At 36.5% G+C, this 20,013-nt stretch overlaps 1 protein-coding gene across 1 annotated transcript in view; it reads right to left on the minus strand.

The window, feature by feature from the left end:
- Positions 1-20,013, minus strand: part of eif3ea (eukaryotic translation initiation factor 3, subunit E, a) — a 49,782-nt gene that overhangs the window by 18,185 nt on the left and 11,584 nt on the right. Inside the window, exons 4-8 of the mRNA XM_051865498.1 lie at positions 18,529-18,571; positions 16,299-16,403; positions 6,943-7,068; positions 5,778-5,902; positions 396-522 (exon numbers count right to left, since the gene is read on the minus strand). Of these exons, the coding sequence (XP_051721458.1) occupies positions 396-522; positions 5,778-5,902; positions 6,943-7,068; positions 16,299-16,403; positions 18,529-18,571 (526 nt within the window). The remainder of the gene's footprint in view (positions 1-395; positions 523-5,777; positions 5,903-6,942; positions 7,069-16,298; positions 16,404-18,528; positions 18,572-20,013) is intronic.

The raw sequence follows: 20,013 nt of genomic DNA on the forward strand, positions 1-20,013 counted from the left end.
CAGCCCTAATATAAACATTTTAATTCAATGTTAAAAAACATATTTGTAATATACATTTTAATATGTATATATACGTTTATAATGTTTCATTTGATCGTTTTTATGGCACATCACTGCAACGATCAAATTAAACATTAATATATTATACATGCATGTATAAATATTACAATGCTCATTAAATATATCATATATATATTAATATATTTATATTTTTTAAATGTTTATAGGGAAGGGATGTCAGTTGATTTAAAAATGTAATCAAATTAATTTAATACCATTAATTATTACTTATATTAATATTTTTCAATAATAAATAACACAATAAAATAATATAAATTCATTGAAGGACATAGCAAACCAGGACATAAATGAAAAACCAAAGTCCTGTCTGATACCTGCTGGATGACTTTCACCAGATCCTTTAGCACCTGCCTACGCTTGCGGACGTCCTTGTTGGTGATGACAGCTGTGGTCAGATAGCGCAGTATGTGTGGGCACATGGTCTGAATAGCATTTAGGTACCTGCAAACAAAAACAACAACAACAGTCACACGCTTGAAGGACAGCTATCATCTCTACAGTGAAACAGTCACATGATGTAATTTGACGAGTTTGGACACCGTTTTCACAACAAAAAAGTTCTATAAGAAAGATGAACTATCAGTTTCCCTATTCTCATACAGTGAACTTGCAGATTCTCATTAAACAGAAGAACAAGAGTCAGACCGTGTTGAAAGCACCTCTGTTCATTGGTCCCACTGTGGAGGGAAGGGAAAAGGAAAAGCCCCTTTCTAGACATGGATCACCAGCTACAGGCCTGCAAAGCAGTGAAACACTATCCACCAGGGACTTGTTTTTCAACCACAGGTCAACTAGCTGTGGGCTTCACCGAGAATGAAAGCTACATAGCACTACTATTACAACCCAAGACAAAGTTTCCTCTCTACCGACTAGAGACGTGCAAGAGCTTTCTTATATGGACAAAAAAAAAAAAAAAAAAAAAAAAACATACAACAGATGCCTTGTCATAGGGCTGAGAGCTCCTGTTAAAGTGCACTTAACATTTCGAGTCAATTTGGAGGACGGCCTCCACGCCTGCGGTATCTGTACGAACATCTTTGACCACCCCCCCCCCCCACCCCTCATACGAGGACCAAATTAAATTTCAAGGAGGAAGTGGAGCTGCTCTGCCTTGGCCAGGCCCTAAAGCTCCCTTACGGATCAGCACGGAGAAACACATGTCACTTGGAGGAAAAGGAGAAGGGCTGCCGGATGGTTTAATTAGCCGAAACAATTAAAGGGACATGGGGGCCTGTGGCACTTGTGATGTTGGAGCTAAAAACAGCAGCGGGCTTCGGCGGCGTGTGATCCCAGTTGGCGCAGCCTTCGGTCTCTCCTCCCTTTGTAGTTGTCTGACTTCATGGCAAACCACAACACTTCATGCTGTGTTCCTGATTAACTTACACCTACTCGCTCTCCCAGGGAGGCTCCGATGGCCAGACCGCTCACATGAGTCATGATGCCATATCTGGGCTTTGCACAGAAAAAAAATAAATAAATAAAAAATGCATTATCTAACGGAGCCCGACAGCTCCGACCAAAGCCATGATATGGCTTAATCGGTTGCTAAATGACTTCACAAGGAAAAGGGCAAAATAGGAAGTAGTAGTTGAATTTGAGTGTGTCACTTTCTCCTCAGGGAGGTAGGGGTTTAGGATAGGGCTGCAACTAAAAACTACTTTGATAATAGATTTAGGTTTTGATTGTGTTGTTGACCCGGGTTCGAGTCTGGCCTGGGTCATGTAATGCTCCCGTTCTCTCTCTCTACATTGGTACTTTCCTGTTGGAGAGCAGTTTAAATAACCAAAAATGCACCATTATTAAATTTCTGCCTGATACCAATAAGACGATAATTAGTTACTGACAATAAATGATAAAAAGACAATTATTCTATTCTATTTCATGTAAAAAAATAAATAAATAAATAAATAAATAAGTATATATAAATTTAAAAAAAAAAAAATGTTTTTAAAACATTTTGGTGAATTTAGTCACAAAACTGTTCAACATAATGTAAAAGTGTTAAATTAAAATATGTAAAAACGTTTAGAATCAGCAAGATTTTTTTATGATTTTAGTGATGAATGATGAAAGTTCAATAGAGCAGCATTTGAAATAGAAATGTTTTATCCACTTTATTCCTGATGAGCCTACTTGCATTTTGAATTATGGGTGGCACTTCCGGTTTGGGGAACTTCCATTCAAAAAGACTGAAACTAATTTCAAATCATAAGGTTGCCCTACAAATAAAGCTTTTCTGAGCTGTCAATTTTCCTACGTTTTATTTTTCAGACATCATGAGAACATCATAACACTTGGTATTTTAACATGACGTTATAACAAGAATATCTATGGCAAGAGCTCTTTTCAGTCGCTGCATTCTTTTCCTCATGATTATTTTCTTTTTTCCCTTTGCATTTTGCTGTAATTGTATGAAAAAGGACAACATATACTGCACATTTGTGGTCTGTTCTCCCCATTTAATTTACAATATATATCCCATTAATAATTCACTGGAATGCACGAAGAAACTCTCGTTTTTCTCCTAAAATCCTGATGTCTCTTTCCAGGTTTGTTTTCACATGTAATACAATTAACTGTCAAAATAACAGAAATCACTTTGAAACAGTATCATGCAATGCTGAAGTTAATGAACATTTTTGATTAAGGCAATGTATGTTACATAATACAGATATACAGTGCTGCTTGAAAGTTTGTGAACCCCTTGCAGAATCTGTGAAAATGTGAATAATTTTAACAAAATAAGAGGGATCATACAATATGCATGTTATTTTTTATTTAGCACTGTCCTGAGTAAGATATTTTACATAAAAAATGTTTACATATGGTCCACACGACAAAAAAAAAAAAAAAAAAAAAAAAAAAAAAGCTGAATTTATAAAAATGACCCGCTCAAAAATGTGTGAACCCTTGGTTTTCACCCCGCGGCTCTTAATGCATCGTGTTTCCTTCTGGAACATCAGTGAATGTTTGAACCTTTTTTAATAGTTGTGTTTGAGTCCCTCAGTTGTCCTCAGTGTGAAAAGATGGATTTTAAAATCATACAGTCACTGCTGGAAATGGTTTAAATACGCAAAAGATGCTGGAAAACTTAAGAATTTTTGGGAAAAATGTTTTTGTCTTGTGGACTTTATGTAAACATCGTTTATGTAAAATATCCTACTCAGGACCGTACTAAATTAAAAAAAAAAAAAAAAAAAAAAAAAAAGACATGCATTTTGTATGATCCCTCTTATTTTGTTAAAATTATTCACATTTTCACAGATTCTGCAAGGGGTTCACAAACTTTCAAGCAGCACTGTATTTAACTAAAGTGATATTTAACCCGTCCGTTACTGCTGTGGAAAGAATCATGCTTTTGGGGTTATTCATGGTCTATTCGAGCAATTTGTTAATGCTTACACTTTTAACTATCCCTTTAATGTTCAATGGTTGAAGGGTGAGTGAAATAATGTCATCTTATTGTACCCAGTTTAAAAAAAAAAAAAAAAAAAAAAAAAAAAAAAAAACCTATTATTGCATTCATAGAGTGAGTTTCACTGATTGTTTACAGCTTAACGAAAGTGACACCCATAATTCATGCAAAACATCACAGACCGCAGGAATAAGCTGGATAACAATGTCTTCACAGTCACTTTTAAACAAGAAAAGCACAATAAACAAGAAATGCATTTTTTACTACTTTAAAGTGGCTTCACTAATGGAGTCTCTGTTGCAGCTCTAATTTGGATAAGGTAGAAATAAAAGGTAGAAAAAGAAGCAAAGGAAGGAACAGTGGTGCAGTTCCAATTTCATGATGCATCTGAAGGGAGGAGGGGAATTAGAGGTAAATCAAGTGAAACTCTGAATCCACTCTGCGCTGCCCGGGATAGTGTTTCGGCGGTATTAGCTTTCCTGTTTGCACCTACATCATAGGTCATCTTGTGACAATATTCTTTCTCGAACTGCCCTTGGAGTTAGTTGGAACGTATTATATGATAGCCTATCTTTGGTATCATTTTTCCTGCAGTAAAAAAATTTCGGTTTCTGTTTTTGTTTTGGCCGTCTGCTCGACGGCACGACTACATCATGTACAATCTTCAGACTGAGAGCACTGGATCATACCCTGTCCTGAACAATAGCCAAACAACTAAGAATTGAACCTGAACGCCACAGGCTGATGTCAGCCTAATTGTCAACAAAACTTTAAGAAAAACAAAAAGGAGAAGAACAAAAAACAAAAGGTCTGTTCACAGGGTCAAAAACAGACCGTGATGCAGTTTTCCAACTAAAACATGACAATCAATGTATCTACCCTCCAAGAACGCAATACTGTTGTGGTACATAAAACGCAGTGTATCTAATGCAGTAAATTACACTCAGATTCAGATTTATGGGGTCTGATTGCTCTTCGTGGCCACGGCTCTGCAAATAAAAGCTGAAGGCAGAAGAGGTGAGAGAACAACACAAAAAACGAAAAGTGAAAAGGCGGCTGCCAGCATTGAAAGACCTCTGATCTGACGAGCCCAACCGCAATTTAGAAGTACCTTTTTGGACCGGTTTTAACGAAGCATAATGAATGTTCTTGTATAATGAGCACCTACGTCCAAAGGGCTGCTGTTAAGCCAGCCGATTGTCTCAAAGGCAGGTCAAACATTCACTCTAGTTTCACGGCCACAGGTCATTGGCCCTAAAAAAACAGCACACAACAGTCATGACCAAAGAAAAAGCCAAACCTTAACATGGTTTTCCAGCTAGCAACAGTGCAATAAGCCACCTCAATCTGTCTTTTCACCCACTATGGTCAGGTTCTAGTGATTAATTATTGGTCTGGTCATCCTTAATCATCTATTCTGGTGGAAAACAACGTCTTACAGGCAGAAGTCCATTTTGTCTTTGAATAGTGTATAGGCATTAGGCTCCACAACAGTGCATTAGGGGGAAAGTGTGGCCTTAAAATAGATGGAATGTAGAATTATTTAGTAGATCAAGTTTCCTACCTTAGGCACCAGGTGTAAACCCACTTAAAAAAAAAAAAGCTAGCAGACCCTTGAAGCTTCTTTTTACTCAAGAGCACACAACAAGACTGAACCCTGGTGCCCTTTAATGTGTTAAGACCTTGACTGGTCTGCACAAAAAGCCCCAGATTACCCTTCTAGTATGCACACTTGTGAGAGTGTGAGTGTGTGAGTGTGTGTTTATATATATATATATATATATATATATATATATATATATATATATATATATATATATATATAAAATGAATTTTGGGTTTGTGACTACAAACTACCACTTTTTCCTCATGGAACATTCAGACCTGATTGGGAATGAGAGTCAGGGGTGATTCATTAAGTTATATTTTTTCCCGTTTGGAAACATTTTTTAAAATGATTACATAAAGATCAACTTGTTTGTTCAGGATCGACAACATCGCTTTAAGAAGCTTAAAACATTGAACCCGTGAGTTAAGCAGCCCATTTGCCATTGTCAGCATTCATCCGTGCTGCCAGACTCATTTTCGCGCTGACCACTGGGGTCGTGGGTCTGTGAGCGGCTGGCTGGTGAGCCCAGCATCAGCAGTTTCTTTTGCGGACTGTGGTGGGCTTTCCAACCTGGACCCGTGTTCTATTCCTACCTCATCCATTTTTATTAGAGTCAAACCAAAGCAAAACCAAATCCCAGATGGAAAACGAGCAGCTGCAGAAGGTGCTTACTGTGGCTGGTAGAGGAAAAGCTCGATGATGTTGTCTCTCCCTTTGGGGTGGTTGAAGAACACGAAGAGTGACCAGTGGATCAGCCAAGTCCTTTGTTGGAGAGACTGGAGAGGAGAACTTACCGTCTGTAGAGATATAACAAAAATGGAGGGGAAAAGATGTTAAATAGCTCATACCCAAATTACAATTTTACTAAGCCTCATGCCATTACAAACCTGCAAGACTTTCTTTTTCCATGGAAAACAAAAGGAGATTTATTTGATTATTTGATTGTATTTGATCAAAAATACAGTAAAGACAGTAATATTGTAAAATATTTCTACAATTTCAAATAACCGTTTTCTATTTCAATCTTTTAAAATGTAATTTGTTCCTGTGAGGGTAAAGCTGAATTTTTTTAGCATCATTACTCCAGTCTTCATTGTCACATGACACTTCAGAAAACATTCTAATATGCTGATTTGGTGCTTAAGAAACATTTATTATTATTGTCAATGTTGAAAACAGTTGCGCCGCTTAATATTTTTGTGGAAACACAATACATATTTTTTCAGGATTCTAAATATATAGGAAGTTCAAAAGAAATTACTATTTATTTGAAATAGAAATCTTTTATAACATTATAAGTGTCTTCACTGTCACTTTTGATCAGTTTAATGCATCCTTGTTGAATACAAATGAATTTCCACTAAAAGAATATAGTGATTAACTTAGGAAGTAATGATAAAATGTTCTTTTTTGGGTGAACTATCCCTTTAAAGAGTGACTTGTCGTGATCGTGACTGGATCATAACAAGATGAACTTCTGACTCTGAAAAACCAACACTTGGCTTCCGCTGCCTTCCAGGCTCAGTTCAAATCAAAGTTCAGAATAGAAATTTACAATGTCCAAAGACTTTAATTTTTTATTTACTCATACTTCTCCCAAAGCCAAACCCTTCTTTCCCAGCTCAATTCCTCCAATTAAAAATCAAGCTGTGCCGACATAACACAGCAATTAAGGTTTTGCTTGACTTGTGAGTTGCGGTGAGAAGGAATCGAGGAGATGGAGCAGAGGAGGGGAGGCAACAGCGGCGGTGCTATGCTCAAACGCAAGGCGGTCAATATTATGGCCTATGTAAGGGAATCCGAGTGTGGTATTGAATTCTGAGTGGCGGGGCATTACATTGTTATCGATAGTCTCTCTCAGGCGGGTGAGGTCCTCCATGGCAGCTTCCCAGTTCTGCATCAGGATCTCAGAGGCCAGCTTGCCCCAAAGAGAGTTCAGCGCATTTCTGTCTGTGGCGGGGACCTGCACAAACATACACAAACATAGAAAAATACATTGAACCACTGTAAACAAAAGTAGACAATGAAATCAACTCACTTCCCATAAAATTACACTGGTAGGGTGGCAGTCTTGGTCCTTTTCCACTTTCTAAATACTGTATTTCTGACATCTGCCATTTCCCACAGCTAAAAGTTAAGCTTCTCTTGGCAACGCTGCTCGGTGGAGTAACTTCTTTATTTATTTACAGTGGATAAACGGATTAAATTATGTCATCTTCAGGAATCGGACTTGTAAGGGAAAAAGAAATGTATCCTGAAAGACCATTTAGCTTTTTATAAAACTTCATTTGCTGTACTTCTGTGATAAAGTCACTACAAACCCTTCTCCTTATTAAGCACATCTGAGGTAAAAATAAATAAATAAATAAATATTTTTTAATAAATAAACAATTTTTTCTGTTTTGTAATGTTAGGAATGACCTAATAAAACTATAACAATTTAACTGATTATTTATATTGATTAATGTAAAATTTCTATTAAATGAATATGTATAATATTTTTTTTTATTATTCAAGAAAGAGTGTTTTTGAGGTGGTTGAGTCAAAGAGGTCCTCAGACACGGGCCAAAGGCTAAAGGGCAACTTGTCTGTGATATTGCTGGGAAATAATTACGCAAGTTAAACAAGTGCTCTTTAACTAGCCTGGGGTCAAGTGCTATCTTGAGGGAAAGAAGGGTCACGTCAAGAGATGAAAGTGGCTTGAAATCTCCAAAACACGAACAGGAGCTGTTCACAAAATGTAAATCAAAGTCCTTTAATATAGGTTACTATTAATATAGTCATTCTTTCTGATATACAGCGTGGAGCATCGTCAGGCACAAATGGGGAACAAAAGCTCCCCGAAGTTCATGTGAACTTGTGGTGACCTTAGTGCATTGCCTTTGCCTTCGGTGAGGCTCTTTAATGATGTGTGCTGCTACCGCTAGAGCCTCTGTTACTGGCCCTAACACATGTCTGCAAGCTTTGATCAGGCCCAAGATGTGGACAGGACCGGAGTGGCGGGACACTAATCAAAATGTCTGTTCGTGGAGGAGTGAGAGAATGAAGTCCAGACATTAGGTAAAGAAACTCAACTAATCAAATCAAAGACCAAACTAAACACAAACACTGGGTGAGGATGGATAGTTGTGTGGTTGCAAAGTTAATGAAAACCATTTGAGTAGGTCTTTGCTGGACAAATAATAATCAAATGTATTATTTAAATTTACATTTACTGACATTCAAAAGACTGGGCTGTCTTAAGATTCTATGTCACATCTACATTGACTAAAATCCTCTGAAAGCAGAAGCCAATAACATAAGTCTTGTTAAACAGAAACAGGCCCTTGAAAATAATGTTTAGATAACTTGATTAACTAGTAATTGTGATAATCTCCTGAACATTTGGCACAAAAGAAAAACATCCTGCGGAATCAAGTTATGAAACCCCTGAAAGATACACGCTCAGCTTCTTGCATGGAAATATGAACAAGATTTAACATGGTGCATCTTTGCAGAGACAATCAGCTTCAAAGGAACATAAGCTGTTTTAAATTATGACTAAAAACAAAAACAAACAAAAGGAGGAGATAATGTGTTGCAGATTAGCGAGCTGCTGAAGTATCTAAGCGTGTTTCATGAAAACAAGGGGGATGAGCTATAGCCAAAGGCTCATGGGAAATGGAGTGATTAGACTGACCAGTGTGCACGAAAATGACCTATGACAGACGTAGTGGCATGCAGACAACCCAGAAGTCAGGGTCTGAATATTAGAAGGAGTAATGTTGTCACGGTACCAAAATTCCAGTAGTCGGTACCAATACCAGTAAAAATTTACGGTTCTTGGTACCACAGGAAAATCTGTTGGAACTATTTTACTATTTTATTTAACTAGCCTATTTTTAAAAACATTAAATATGATGGTAATCATACATATAAATATTTGAAGTATATATACCTCAATGAAATAAATTTTGAAATATAAAAAAATAAATAGGCCTAAACAAATGCTCAAACATCCATTTTGAAACAGATGTGCATGTTTTAGCTATTCCTTCAGTGAAACGACACACTACAGCCTGTAAAACTAAATTAAATAAATATCAGTAAATAATGGTAACCTAAATAAGAAAGTGAAGTATTATTCTAAAAAACATTCGTTTTTTATTTCCACACAAAGATGCGTCATATAGCCTACCGCTCTGCGCTTTGAGAGGGATGTGGGGAATGAGCAGGAAAGAGACAATTTCTCTTTAATAATATCTTCATGTTATCTCCTGATGTTACAAGCAACTGACACTTGTTGTAAAAGGTCTGAAGAGCTAGTTTCATCTTCAGACATTCAGGCTATGTTTGATTTTGCGCTGCCAGAGAAAGCGAAACAAAAAAAAAAAAAAAAAAAAAAAAAAAACACTGGTGTGTGAAACGCGCTATACAAAGAAACTTGACGCGCCTTATCAAGTCTAATAACAAGCACAAGCTGTGTTAAATAGAAATTGACATGCAAGCAAAAAGGTTTCTGTCCTACAGTGTTTTTTCAACTTTACCATAGTAAAGAATGCGAATATAATAGGCCTAATTAAAAGTGAACCAAAGGAAGAATCGTTTATAATCCCCTGCGTGAGTGAAGATTTGGGAAAAGAAACAAAGATTCCATGTTCAGTGGAATAACTAATGGAATATTGTAAAATTCTCTGCTAATCGGGTGACCAGATCGTGATTCGCAAAACAGAATACAAAGCCGCAAAGCTTAAATGTATGACGTACCTCTCTCATTCGGCATGAACCAAAATGTTTCCATGGCTGCGATGTCACATTTAATTGCTAACCTATTAGCCTATTTCTTCTATAAACAAAGCTTTGTGCTTCACACGTGTCATATTCACGTAAATACTGGCACAGCCCTATCAGTAAGTACCGAATATACCCAAATACTCGGTATTCCTGGTACTACAGAAAAGCTGGTATCATCATATTTTCAAAATTTCAGTACCGACTTGGTACCAAGTACTTTTGACAACACTAAAAAGGAGCCCTGCATACACTAAAATCTGACTGGATGGACATACTGCTCCACACGTATATTAACCATTAAATACAGATGAGGAGAAACATTGGATATTATGTGACAAATCCCTCATATTCCAAAAGGTAAAGCATAAATAGGATGCTGTCTGCAAATCCTCATGGAATCAGGAAACTACAAGGGTATACAATAACAAAAATGATAATACACATAATATACAATGTGTTTGGGTCAATGACATGACGCGCATATTTTTGTGTCCAAGTGCATTTACTTTTAAAATAATTTGATAAATTCATGACATATATCACTTTATTCTATAAAACCTATTTAGTTTAAATTCATTTTTAGTACATTTAAATAATACATATTTTATGTTTTGTTATCTTAAACCCCCAAAATGTCAGGTGGTGCAACTATTACAAAAAATTTAACTAAATACTATGCCATCATTAGGTTTGAAACCTTTCAAGCCCAGTTGGTACATTACTATAATATTAAAAGTTAAAATTAACTGATTTGTACTGATTTGTATACTTAAAATTAAATTACACATAAGGAAGGTATTATAATAATAACAACACCACAATATTTTTTTAATGACAATGTTTCTTCTCGTTTTTTTTTAAAGTATACATATTTGGCTATCATAAAAACATGACAAATTAAATATTGAAGTAAACTCATTGAATATGCAAATATAGCGGCATATATTTAGCAAAACGCTCCTCTCTAGAGTTAATTTTTCTAGCTGACTAACAAGTTTTGAATGGCTTTTCTGTGGTAAATGTAATGTTGCGTGACATTGTTTACAAGCTGTTTTACTGACATCTTTCCGCAGTTGAAACACCGATTGAGCGATTACATGAGACATGATGCAGATTTCGTTAAGTTGTACTGTATCTTTCGACATACCTTCTGATGTTCATTCATGTTTAATTTGTGCTTTAACTAATAATAAAGAAAGAGAGGAGATCGGTTCACGTGTTTCACTTGAACTGAGGTGCTATCGCCAAAACGGTATTTGTTGTTTGATTTTGTAATTAAATTGACCATTTAAAAGCTTTACTTTATATCAAAAGTAACAATGCACAAAGCTTATTGTGATTTTTTGGATCAACTGAAAACAGCTTGGACTAGAAAATCAATTCTTGGGATTTAAGAATCGATATCGGATTATCAAAATAAGAATTAAAATAATAAAATAATAAGATTTTTAATCCAGCCCTAAAATAAATGCTCTGTAGATTTAAGGAAGGATAAAATCTACTTCTGTAATATTTGCATAGTGAAACACAGTAGTATGAAACAGTTTTAAAATCCATAGAGTACAGAAGCAATTACCCATCTGCTTGCAACAGTGGAGCACTTTCATCAAAATTCCCAAGTTAGATGTGTCTAAACAACAGTCAAAGCCCAAAAACTCTGAGAGATCAGCTCGGAGGGACAACCGGGGAAAAACGCCATCCCTGCTGCCAATATAAAGGTCAACGTTTCATTTCTAAAAGTGTTTGTTTTTTTTCTCTTTTTTTTTTTCCTGGAAGTCCCTGCCTGCTACATTTGGCGATGCTCCATGTCATTATGGCAGCTTTCTGCACACTGACTGGCTTTCAGCACTGGCCATGCAAGAATAGTTTCAATACCTGGGTTTTTCCACAAGTTACCTTGAGTTTCCATTGCCTCCCGAAATGGGCACATTTTCACTGACTGACCAGCAACAATAAATTTACTGTGCTGGGGATCCGACGGGACACTCAATCTTTATTCTCAACATCCAATCCCTGCATTAACAGATGATATGAATAAGTTGCTCTTTTCGCACCGGGCCCTCACTGTAACAGGACCTCGGGTCTGGATTTTGCAAGCCTGGCTTCCTTCGTTAAATGGCTGTGTTTCCCACGCTAGAGGAGTTCTAGAGCCTGACATCTCCCATGCTAGGAGCCATCCAAGGAGATGGGAGGTCCAGCTTGAACAGGGGTGGATAAACAGTAAATAAGAAAAAGGGGTAGGTATTCAGTGAGAAAGCTCCATTAAAACCATTTTTACAGGTATTAAGGTGGTTATAAAGCATTTTATCTGACAATTATCTTAAATTTGAAATGAAAGGATTACAATTTAAAAGCTTCAAAACATGCGCAGGGAGAGAATTGCTGGAAGCTATTTCCTTTTATTTAGATTGAGCAGTGACAGCATAAACAAGGCTGGTTGCTGTGTGAACAGTCTAATCTACTCAAAACGCTTGATGTGTTCACAATATCAATGATGTGGTTTTCCTAGGATGGGTAGAATTTGAGGAAAACCTAACATGCATGTCTACAAAGCTCTCTGCTCACTTAGACAAGGAATAGTCTGCACAAAAATAAAAATTCTGTCATTTACTAAACCTCATATATTCCAAACCTGTATGAATTTCTTCTGTGGAACACAAAAGAAACACTACCATTCAAAGTTTTTTTTTTTTTTTTTTTGGAAAGAAATACATTTTTTTCTAAAAACAAATCAAAAGTGACAGTAAAAGTATTATATACATACAATGGTTACAAAAGATTTCTATTTCAAATAAATGCTGTTCTTTTGAACTTTTTATTCATCAAAAGAATCCTGTAAAAATATTAAGCAGATAATAAGAAATGTTTCTTAAGCATCAAATCAGGATATTAGAATGATTTCTGAAGGATCATGTGACACTGAAGACTAGAGTAATGGCTTCTGAAAAATCAGTTTTTCCATCACAAGAATAAATTACATTTTAAAATTATTAATATAGAAAAAATGTATTTATATATAGAAAAAATGTATTTATATTTCACAATAATACTTTTTTTTACTGTAGATTGGATCAAATAAATGCAGCCTTAGTGAGCATACATATGTCGAAAGTCTATTAGGTTGACTTCCATTGTATGGACAAAAACATTCTTCAAAAAAAATAGTGTTCTGTGTTTTCCGCAGAAACAAAAAAAAGAAAGTCATACGTGTTTGGAATGACATGATGGTGAAAAATGATGACAGAATTCTCAAGCATCCCTTTAAGTATGTCCTTGAAGCATCTATACTAATGAATATGCAAAAAAGGGTGACAAAAACTGAAGGGTGTAATTCAAGGCTTGTCGGCCGTTCCTTCCCTCGGCTCCCACGAAAACCACAGGGACACAACAAACAAACAAACAGCGTGACTGACGCTGCAAATCATTCACAAATGGGAAACATGTTGCAAATCTAAACAACACAGTCTTCATCACACCTCTGAAATGCTAAAACCAAGATTATTTAAAAATCAAATAAAGGGTTTCTTTTTGGTCACTTGTTGCCACAGCGACGCAGCCTCGCTTGGCAAATGTCTGCCCTTTTTTACAATAATGTAGGCTGAGTGAATCATACGTGAGAGCTGGTCTGAAGAAACAGGAGTGCATTCCATGTGAGAAGGCAGGCTATGTGGTTACATGAGAAACACTCGCCGGCAAGGGAGTCTGATAACTTAGCCAGGCATGGAGCCTCTCGCAACACTCTTGGCCCAGGGCAGCGTTGACAATGGGCACCTCTCTTTAAGACACTGGACTACCTCCACACACTGCGGCCAGAGAGAAAAGAGCGGGTCAATTTGTTCGTTCCCAGCCGTCATTTGCCCCCCGCCCCACTAGCTAGACAGCACTGCGCTGGGCTCTGAGTGTCCGGACGCTTTTCCCCATAAGTTCATCTTTCACTCATTTCTACAGGCAGTGGGAGAGAAGCCACAAACACCAGAGCCCCAGCAATGAGCCCTTTGTTTATAGAGGAAATAAGAAGTACGCACGTGTAACATGGATACTGCCAGTACTCTCAGTGAACTGCAATTATCTTCCCCCACAAACCTACTTTGGTATTATCTGATTCCAAAAGTATTCCACTGGTGAAAATTATTTAATCCAAGGTCCTCGGTGCATCACCGCCTGGATCTTTATCCAGACAACAACATTTAAAAAAAGGTAAAGAGGTAAAGGGAACTTAGAGGAAGATGTGAGTGTTTGTGTATGCTCTAGGCTAGTTTCACACCGCAAGACAAAACGTCCAATTCCAATTCTATGCTGGAATCAATTTTTTTTTTTTTTTCCCCCCTGGTGAGGTTGTTCACTTAACCTTTTAAATGTAGTCCATATCAGACAGTATGATCAGGTGACAACTAATCAGCAAGTGAAAATCTGATCCTAAACGGTTTATCACTGAAAAATGATTTTTTTTTTCGTAAAGAAAGCTTAACGAATCTTTTGTTTCGAATCAGTGGTTCGGAGCACCAAAATCATGTGATTTCAGTAAAAAAAGGCTTCGTTTGTCATAAATGTTTCGAAATTTCAATGGTTCAAGTGACTTTGGCAGTTTGATATGCGTTCTGAACCGATGATTCAAAAAAAGATTTGTAAAGCTTCGAAGCTTCATGAAGCGGTGTTTTGAAATAGCCCATCACTAGATTTGTTGAATAAAGTCATTATTTTGTTTTTTTGCACAAAAAGTATTCTCGTCGCTTCATAACATTAAGGTTGAACCACTGCAGTCACATGAACTGTTTTAAATACGTCTTTAGTAGCTTTCTGGACATCTGGAAGTGCAAATTAACTTTCTCTCAATGGAGGCCTCACTGAGCCATCGGATTTCATCAAAAATATCTTAATTTGTGTTCTGAAGATGAATGAAGGTCTTACGGGTGTGGAACAACATGAGGGTGAGTAATTAATGACTGAATTTTCATTTTTGGGTGAACTAACCCTTGAAAGTAATTTTTCTTTAAAATCTTCCCAGGTAACAGGAAAAAAATGATATGCATACAGAGATTATATATATATATATATATATATATATATATATACACACACACACACACACACACAAACCTCCATACAAAATTAATACTACTACTACTACTAATAAATATGCATGGATATGGATATAATATCAATCTACATTTATTATTATTAATAAATAGCATGATATTTATTTATTATTATAATCAATAATAATATAGCTGGTATTATTAATCATAATAATAAAAATAAATGCACAAAAGCATTAAAATAAATGTAACGTGAAATTAATGGGAAAAACTGCAACCTGACTACCTGAAGCAAGAAATAAATAAATAAATAAATAAATAAATAAATTGAATCTGATTTATTTCCAGATCTGAACTGAAATCATCTGATTTAAAAGGGATTTTTGCTTTTCACAAATGTAATTCAAAAACAAGGAGAGAAAAAAAATCTGATTTGGGCTTCATTTAACTGCATTGTGAATGTGGCCTTAGTATACTGTTATCCAATGAGATTTTGGCTCAATAAAAGACTCAAAATGGTTTGACTGTTGGAAGAACACAAATTCTAGTCATCTTCTGTAGAAAAGCCTTTTTTTTTGGCGTCTTGGGATTATATGGAGCAAGCTGTGTAACCTTTAACCCTTGCAAAAACTGGGGAATCCTGTCAAACCAAGAGTGATTAGGCCACAAAATCCCCACCAATCATCTATGGGGAGTAGCACTGCCCATAAACCCATAAGCTTATGAAGTCTGCCACTAAACACAGCCCTGAAACAACTCCTAACCAAGTCCTTGAAGAGGTTCTTTTCAGCACTCAAGACATGCAAGGAATTTAACAAGCCATGGGATGGCACTTTTCAGAAGTAATTACAGATCAGGAGCTTTTAGTTTTTCGGATTGCCTCAAGTGCAAAAAAACATTGCCTGTATGTGTGGAGCAATGAATAAATGACATAATATTTCATGATAAAAGGATCTGGATTCTAATTTGAGAAAATCTACCTGTGAGCGAGCCATGTCTACTTTTCATCTGCGTCATTTAGAAAAACACAACGTTAAGTGCATGCGTAATGCTCGTAACTCACGGGATTTGGCAGAGTCTCGTACTAAATAAGCAGAACCATATTAAGCAGAGACAATAATTCAAACTCTCAATAGGGCGACCGTCTGGCTCAATTAACACTCACGGGGGAACTCTCCATCAAAATAAAACTGTTTGTCCATTAGACAAGAACTTATTAAACAAGAATGCATTTAATGGCATCAATTTGCGAAAGAGAAAATGAAAGGGTGTCGTGATGAAAAGAAGCTCTTGAAAATTGCCCCACTGGGAACGTCCCAGAGGAGAATGCTAGAAAACACAACTCTGTCATCTGTTAAAGACAGGGGCGTGGTAAGACACATACCAGGACTCTGAAGAAATAGAGGTACTCCGCTGCACCTGAGTAGTTCCCACACTCATACTGGAACTTGGCGTATCGGTACAGGGTGTCCAAATACTCCTGCCGGAACTGCAAGGAAAAACAGACATTAAACAAAAATGCAAAGTAGGGATGCTCATAATTAACTGGTTAACCGTTAACTGAAAGTTAGACTTCTGACCAATTAAATGATGTAACGAATACATATAATACACAATATTGCAATGTCAAGTTAGCACTACTAGAAAATGATATGTTGTGTGTCTGCACGTGAAGCGTCTGTGCGATCACTTGAATTGTTTCCTTATAACAGTGAAAACAACTTAAAAATACTCATTTATGTCATTTATGGTCATACAGGTAAGAATAAGACATCATTTGAAACTGGGTTTACTTTTATTTGTTTACACTTAAAATATAAACAAAACATTGTGCTTTTGTAAAATAAAGAAAACAAACAGGATGCACTTTCTGACTTCTTGGTTTCCTTTCCGTGAACTTGTTTTTGGAGCGAGTCACAAATTGAACTGAAACTCAGCATATAGCCTACTACTTGTCGCACAGTTTTTTTTTTTTTTCTTTTATCTGTTTGTTATTTAAGTGAAATATATTTCGAGTATTTATTCTTTTTATGTATATGATTTTAATCTGTTTTTCCTCCATTCACAGAAGCACTGCTTGTGCATGATTAAATACACAAAATGTGTATCTATTTATGTGCAATGGTAATGAAGAGTGACATTAATAAAATTTCTGCCATATGAAGAAAATATAATATACTGGATAATATACTTGCTAAAACAAGTTAGCTCCTTAAATTATTTCAACACTTCTAAAAATAAAAAATAAGAAAGGTTTAAATAATCTTATAAAATCACTTTTTTCTTCATTTTATACACCTAAAATTATATATTTATTGTATGTGCCAAAACGTAAACTGAATTTAACACCCCCCAAAAAAAAAAAAAAAAAATGCAAGTTAGCACATGCAAATCAATGGCACTATCACTGGCCTCAATTAGTTCTTAGTGAATTCCCCCTTTAAAAAAAAAACGAAATAATAATAATAATAATTTGGTAAAAATCTTCTCCTCAAACAAAGCTCTCAAAACCAGCATGTCAACATGCATCTTGCTAGGCATTAGGCACAACATGTTTATTACTTTAAAAAAAATCAAATAAGCTTCTTTAAACATCAAATATGTTCTGATTGACTGATTTTGGTACTTGGTGCAGTATTTCACTTCTAGTGAGTACAGACAAATTATTTGTACACCATCATTAGCTATGTTTCCATCCAAAGTTGCGAATTTAACTGGCACATCACATAAAACATTTGGGAATAAAGCAGTTTCCATCCACTGAGCCGAAGAGAATAAAATCGTCACTTCCTGATAAACTGGCGCTAAATATCACTAAGAAAAATGGAAGTTGCTGCAGTAGGAATTTATTCGGTCGAGGAATTAGATTTTTTTTTTTTATGCGCATTTTTAGAATTTATGCGCATTTTGGCGTTTCCATTCAGCGTTTTTATGCAATATCCCAAAATAGGTGGATGGAAACATAGCTATTGTTTACATGTGAACCTACGTGACCTCAAGATCATCTGTCTCGAATACAATCCTCAATTTCAGCTAACAGCGATGACCAGAGAGTACCAGCAGTTTGGCGGACAGTTCGACAGAACATGCTCGGGAAACCAGGGCGTCTTAGAACAGAGGGCTCATTGTGTGTCTAGTATATGTCTGTGTGTTTGTGTGGTCACAGTAAACTAGAACCCTGGTGCGGATGTCGTTAAGGCTACAGGGGCCTTCCTGGGGGCGGCGACGAGAGGGTTGTTAAGGCGAGGATCGTGTCGTAAAGACGGAGCAGCCTGTGCAGTGAAGGTGCACTGAGGACAGGCCTCAGGTCAGTCTCAGGATGCTGGGGTGGGAGTGCCGTCAAGTCAAATATAGAATCTCCAGCATTCTTGAGGCCATACCCACGGGTCCCGAGCTGTTCTGTTTATTCTTAACAATTCGCCACAGAATGTAAATGTCCGCAGAAATTTCTGCAAGCCATAAAATCCCCGAAAATGACTTAAGGTTTTGGGAAGTCATTTAATGTCTCGCTGCTCAGGGCCGCCCCTCCCGTTGGCCCCCCAAAACAACACTGGGTTCATAGAGGAGTCATGAGAACTCCTCAGAAGGGTGGAAGAGTCAGCAGAAGTACTTACACCATGCTTGTCAGCCAGATAGTCGAACAGCATACGCCCGTCCCTGGAACACAGAAACATTTTGCGGTGAGCAAGAGTGGATGAAATACACTTATTTTTAAAAGGTATAAATAATCATATTAAATAAAATCACTATATTTTATGGAATTCCTAAATTAAAAAAATACATAATAAAATATAAATGTAAAATAAAATATATAAAAAAAAATATAATAAGATAAAATAAAATAAAAAATACCCCCAAAAAAATAAGAGAGAAAGGTTGAAGCTATGGCTAGTTAGTAGCACTCTGACACATTAAGCTATTTTGATCACATGGGCAACAAGTTCGAAACAGGCACAATACATTTCCTTATCCTGTTTTCTCTCTCTCTTGCCTTCATTTCTTGACACACCTCTACTCTTCTCTACATAAAGTCTCAAAATGCAACCAATATAAAAATTTTAAAAAAAATTAAAAAAAAAAAAAAAAAAAAAATTGGGGGAAAAAAAGTTGGAAAACCACAAGAAAAAAGAAAATAAAAGAATTTCACACTTTCTGAAAAAAATGTGATTTCTAGATTAGGTTTGCTGTGATAGTCGGTGTTACCGGTTACATCACTTGCCCACCGCGGCACTGCACACCACTGTCGTTTTGATTTTTTATAGTAACAAAAATCATTTATTTCAATTAGAGAACAGACACTACAATTAAAAACCAAACATGTCTGCTCAATTCAGCATGAGCCGAACAAGAGCTGCAGCACAGATCAGCAGCAGGAGTCAAATTTGACCTCACTTCTCCCATTTTACCTCACTCTTGACTGACAAGACGATGGCAGCAGATTTAGTTTCAAAACGAAACGTAAAAGCGCCTATTTAAGCGAGTTTGTCATTGTTGTTGTGTTTTTCATTAAGAATAATAATGAACCCACCATTCAAGCAATTGCCGCCCCCTGAATTTCCACTAATTCGAAAGTGAAAGTAAAATGTGCATGCTCGTACGGGCATTCATAATGGTGCGTGTTCACTGGCACGGAGCAAAGCGAGCATTTTCAATTAATTCCTATGGAAGCACAACTTCCATAGGAATTAATTGAAAACGCTCACTCTGCACCAGTGGACACGCATGGTAAATCCCCACAACACCACCCCAGTGATACCGGTATTACTAATCACACGACAATTAACTTGTGGAGAAATTTCCTCACCGTCACATCCCTACACTAGATATACTTTTATTGAAAAGGACCATGAGGCATATCACTTTTTTTTTTGCCAATGTCTGACAGACAAAAATAGTAAGCCTGATTACTTATAATAGCACACATTTTTCAACCAGCCTTGTGATTTGAGGTATCATTCATACCCGTGAAAACAAACTTTGCGGGATTAATTACACAACGACCTTTAATACTGGGGTTTAGAAAAACCAATGAGCCTAAATATGAGCCTCAGTAAGTAACACCACTTAGGAAACGCCACTAATTAAAGAAAGAATAAGGT

The sequence above is a fragment of the Ctenopharyngodon idella genome, chromosome 16 (assembly GCF_019924925.1).
Source record: "Ctenopharyngodon idella isolate HZGC_01 chromosome 16, HZGC01, whole genome shotgun sequence".
In the NCBI taxonomy this organism is placed as follows: Eukaryota; Metazoa; Chordata; class Actinopteri; order Cypriniformes; family Xenocyprididae; genus Ctenopharyngodon; species Ctenopharyngodon idella.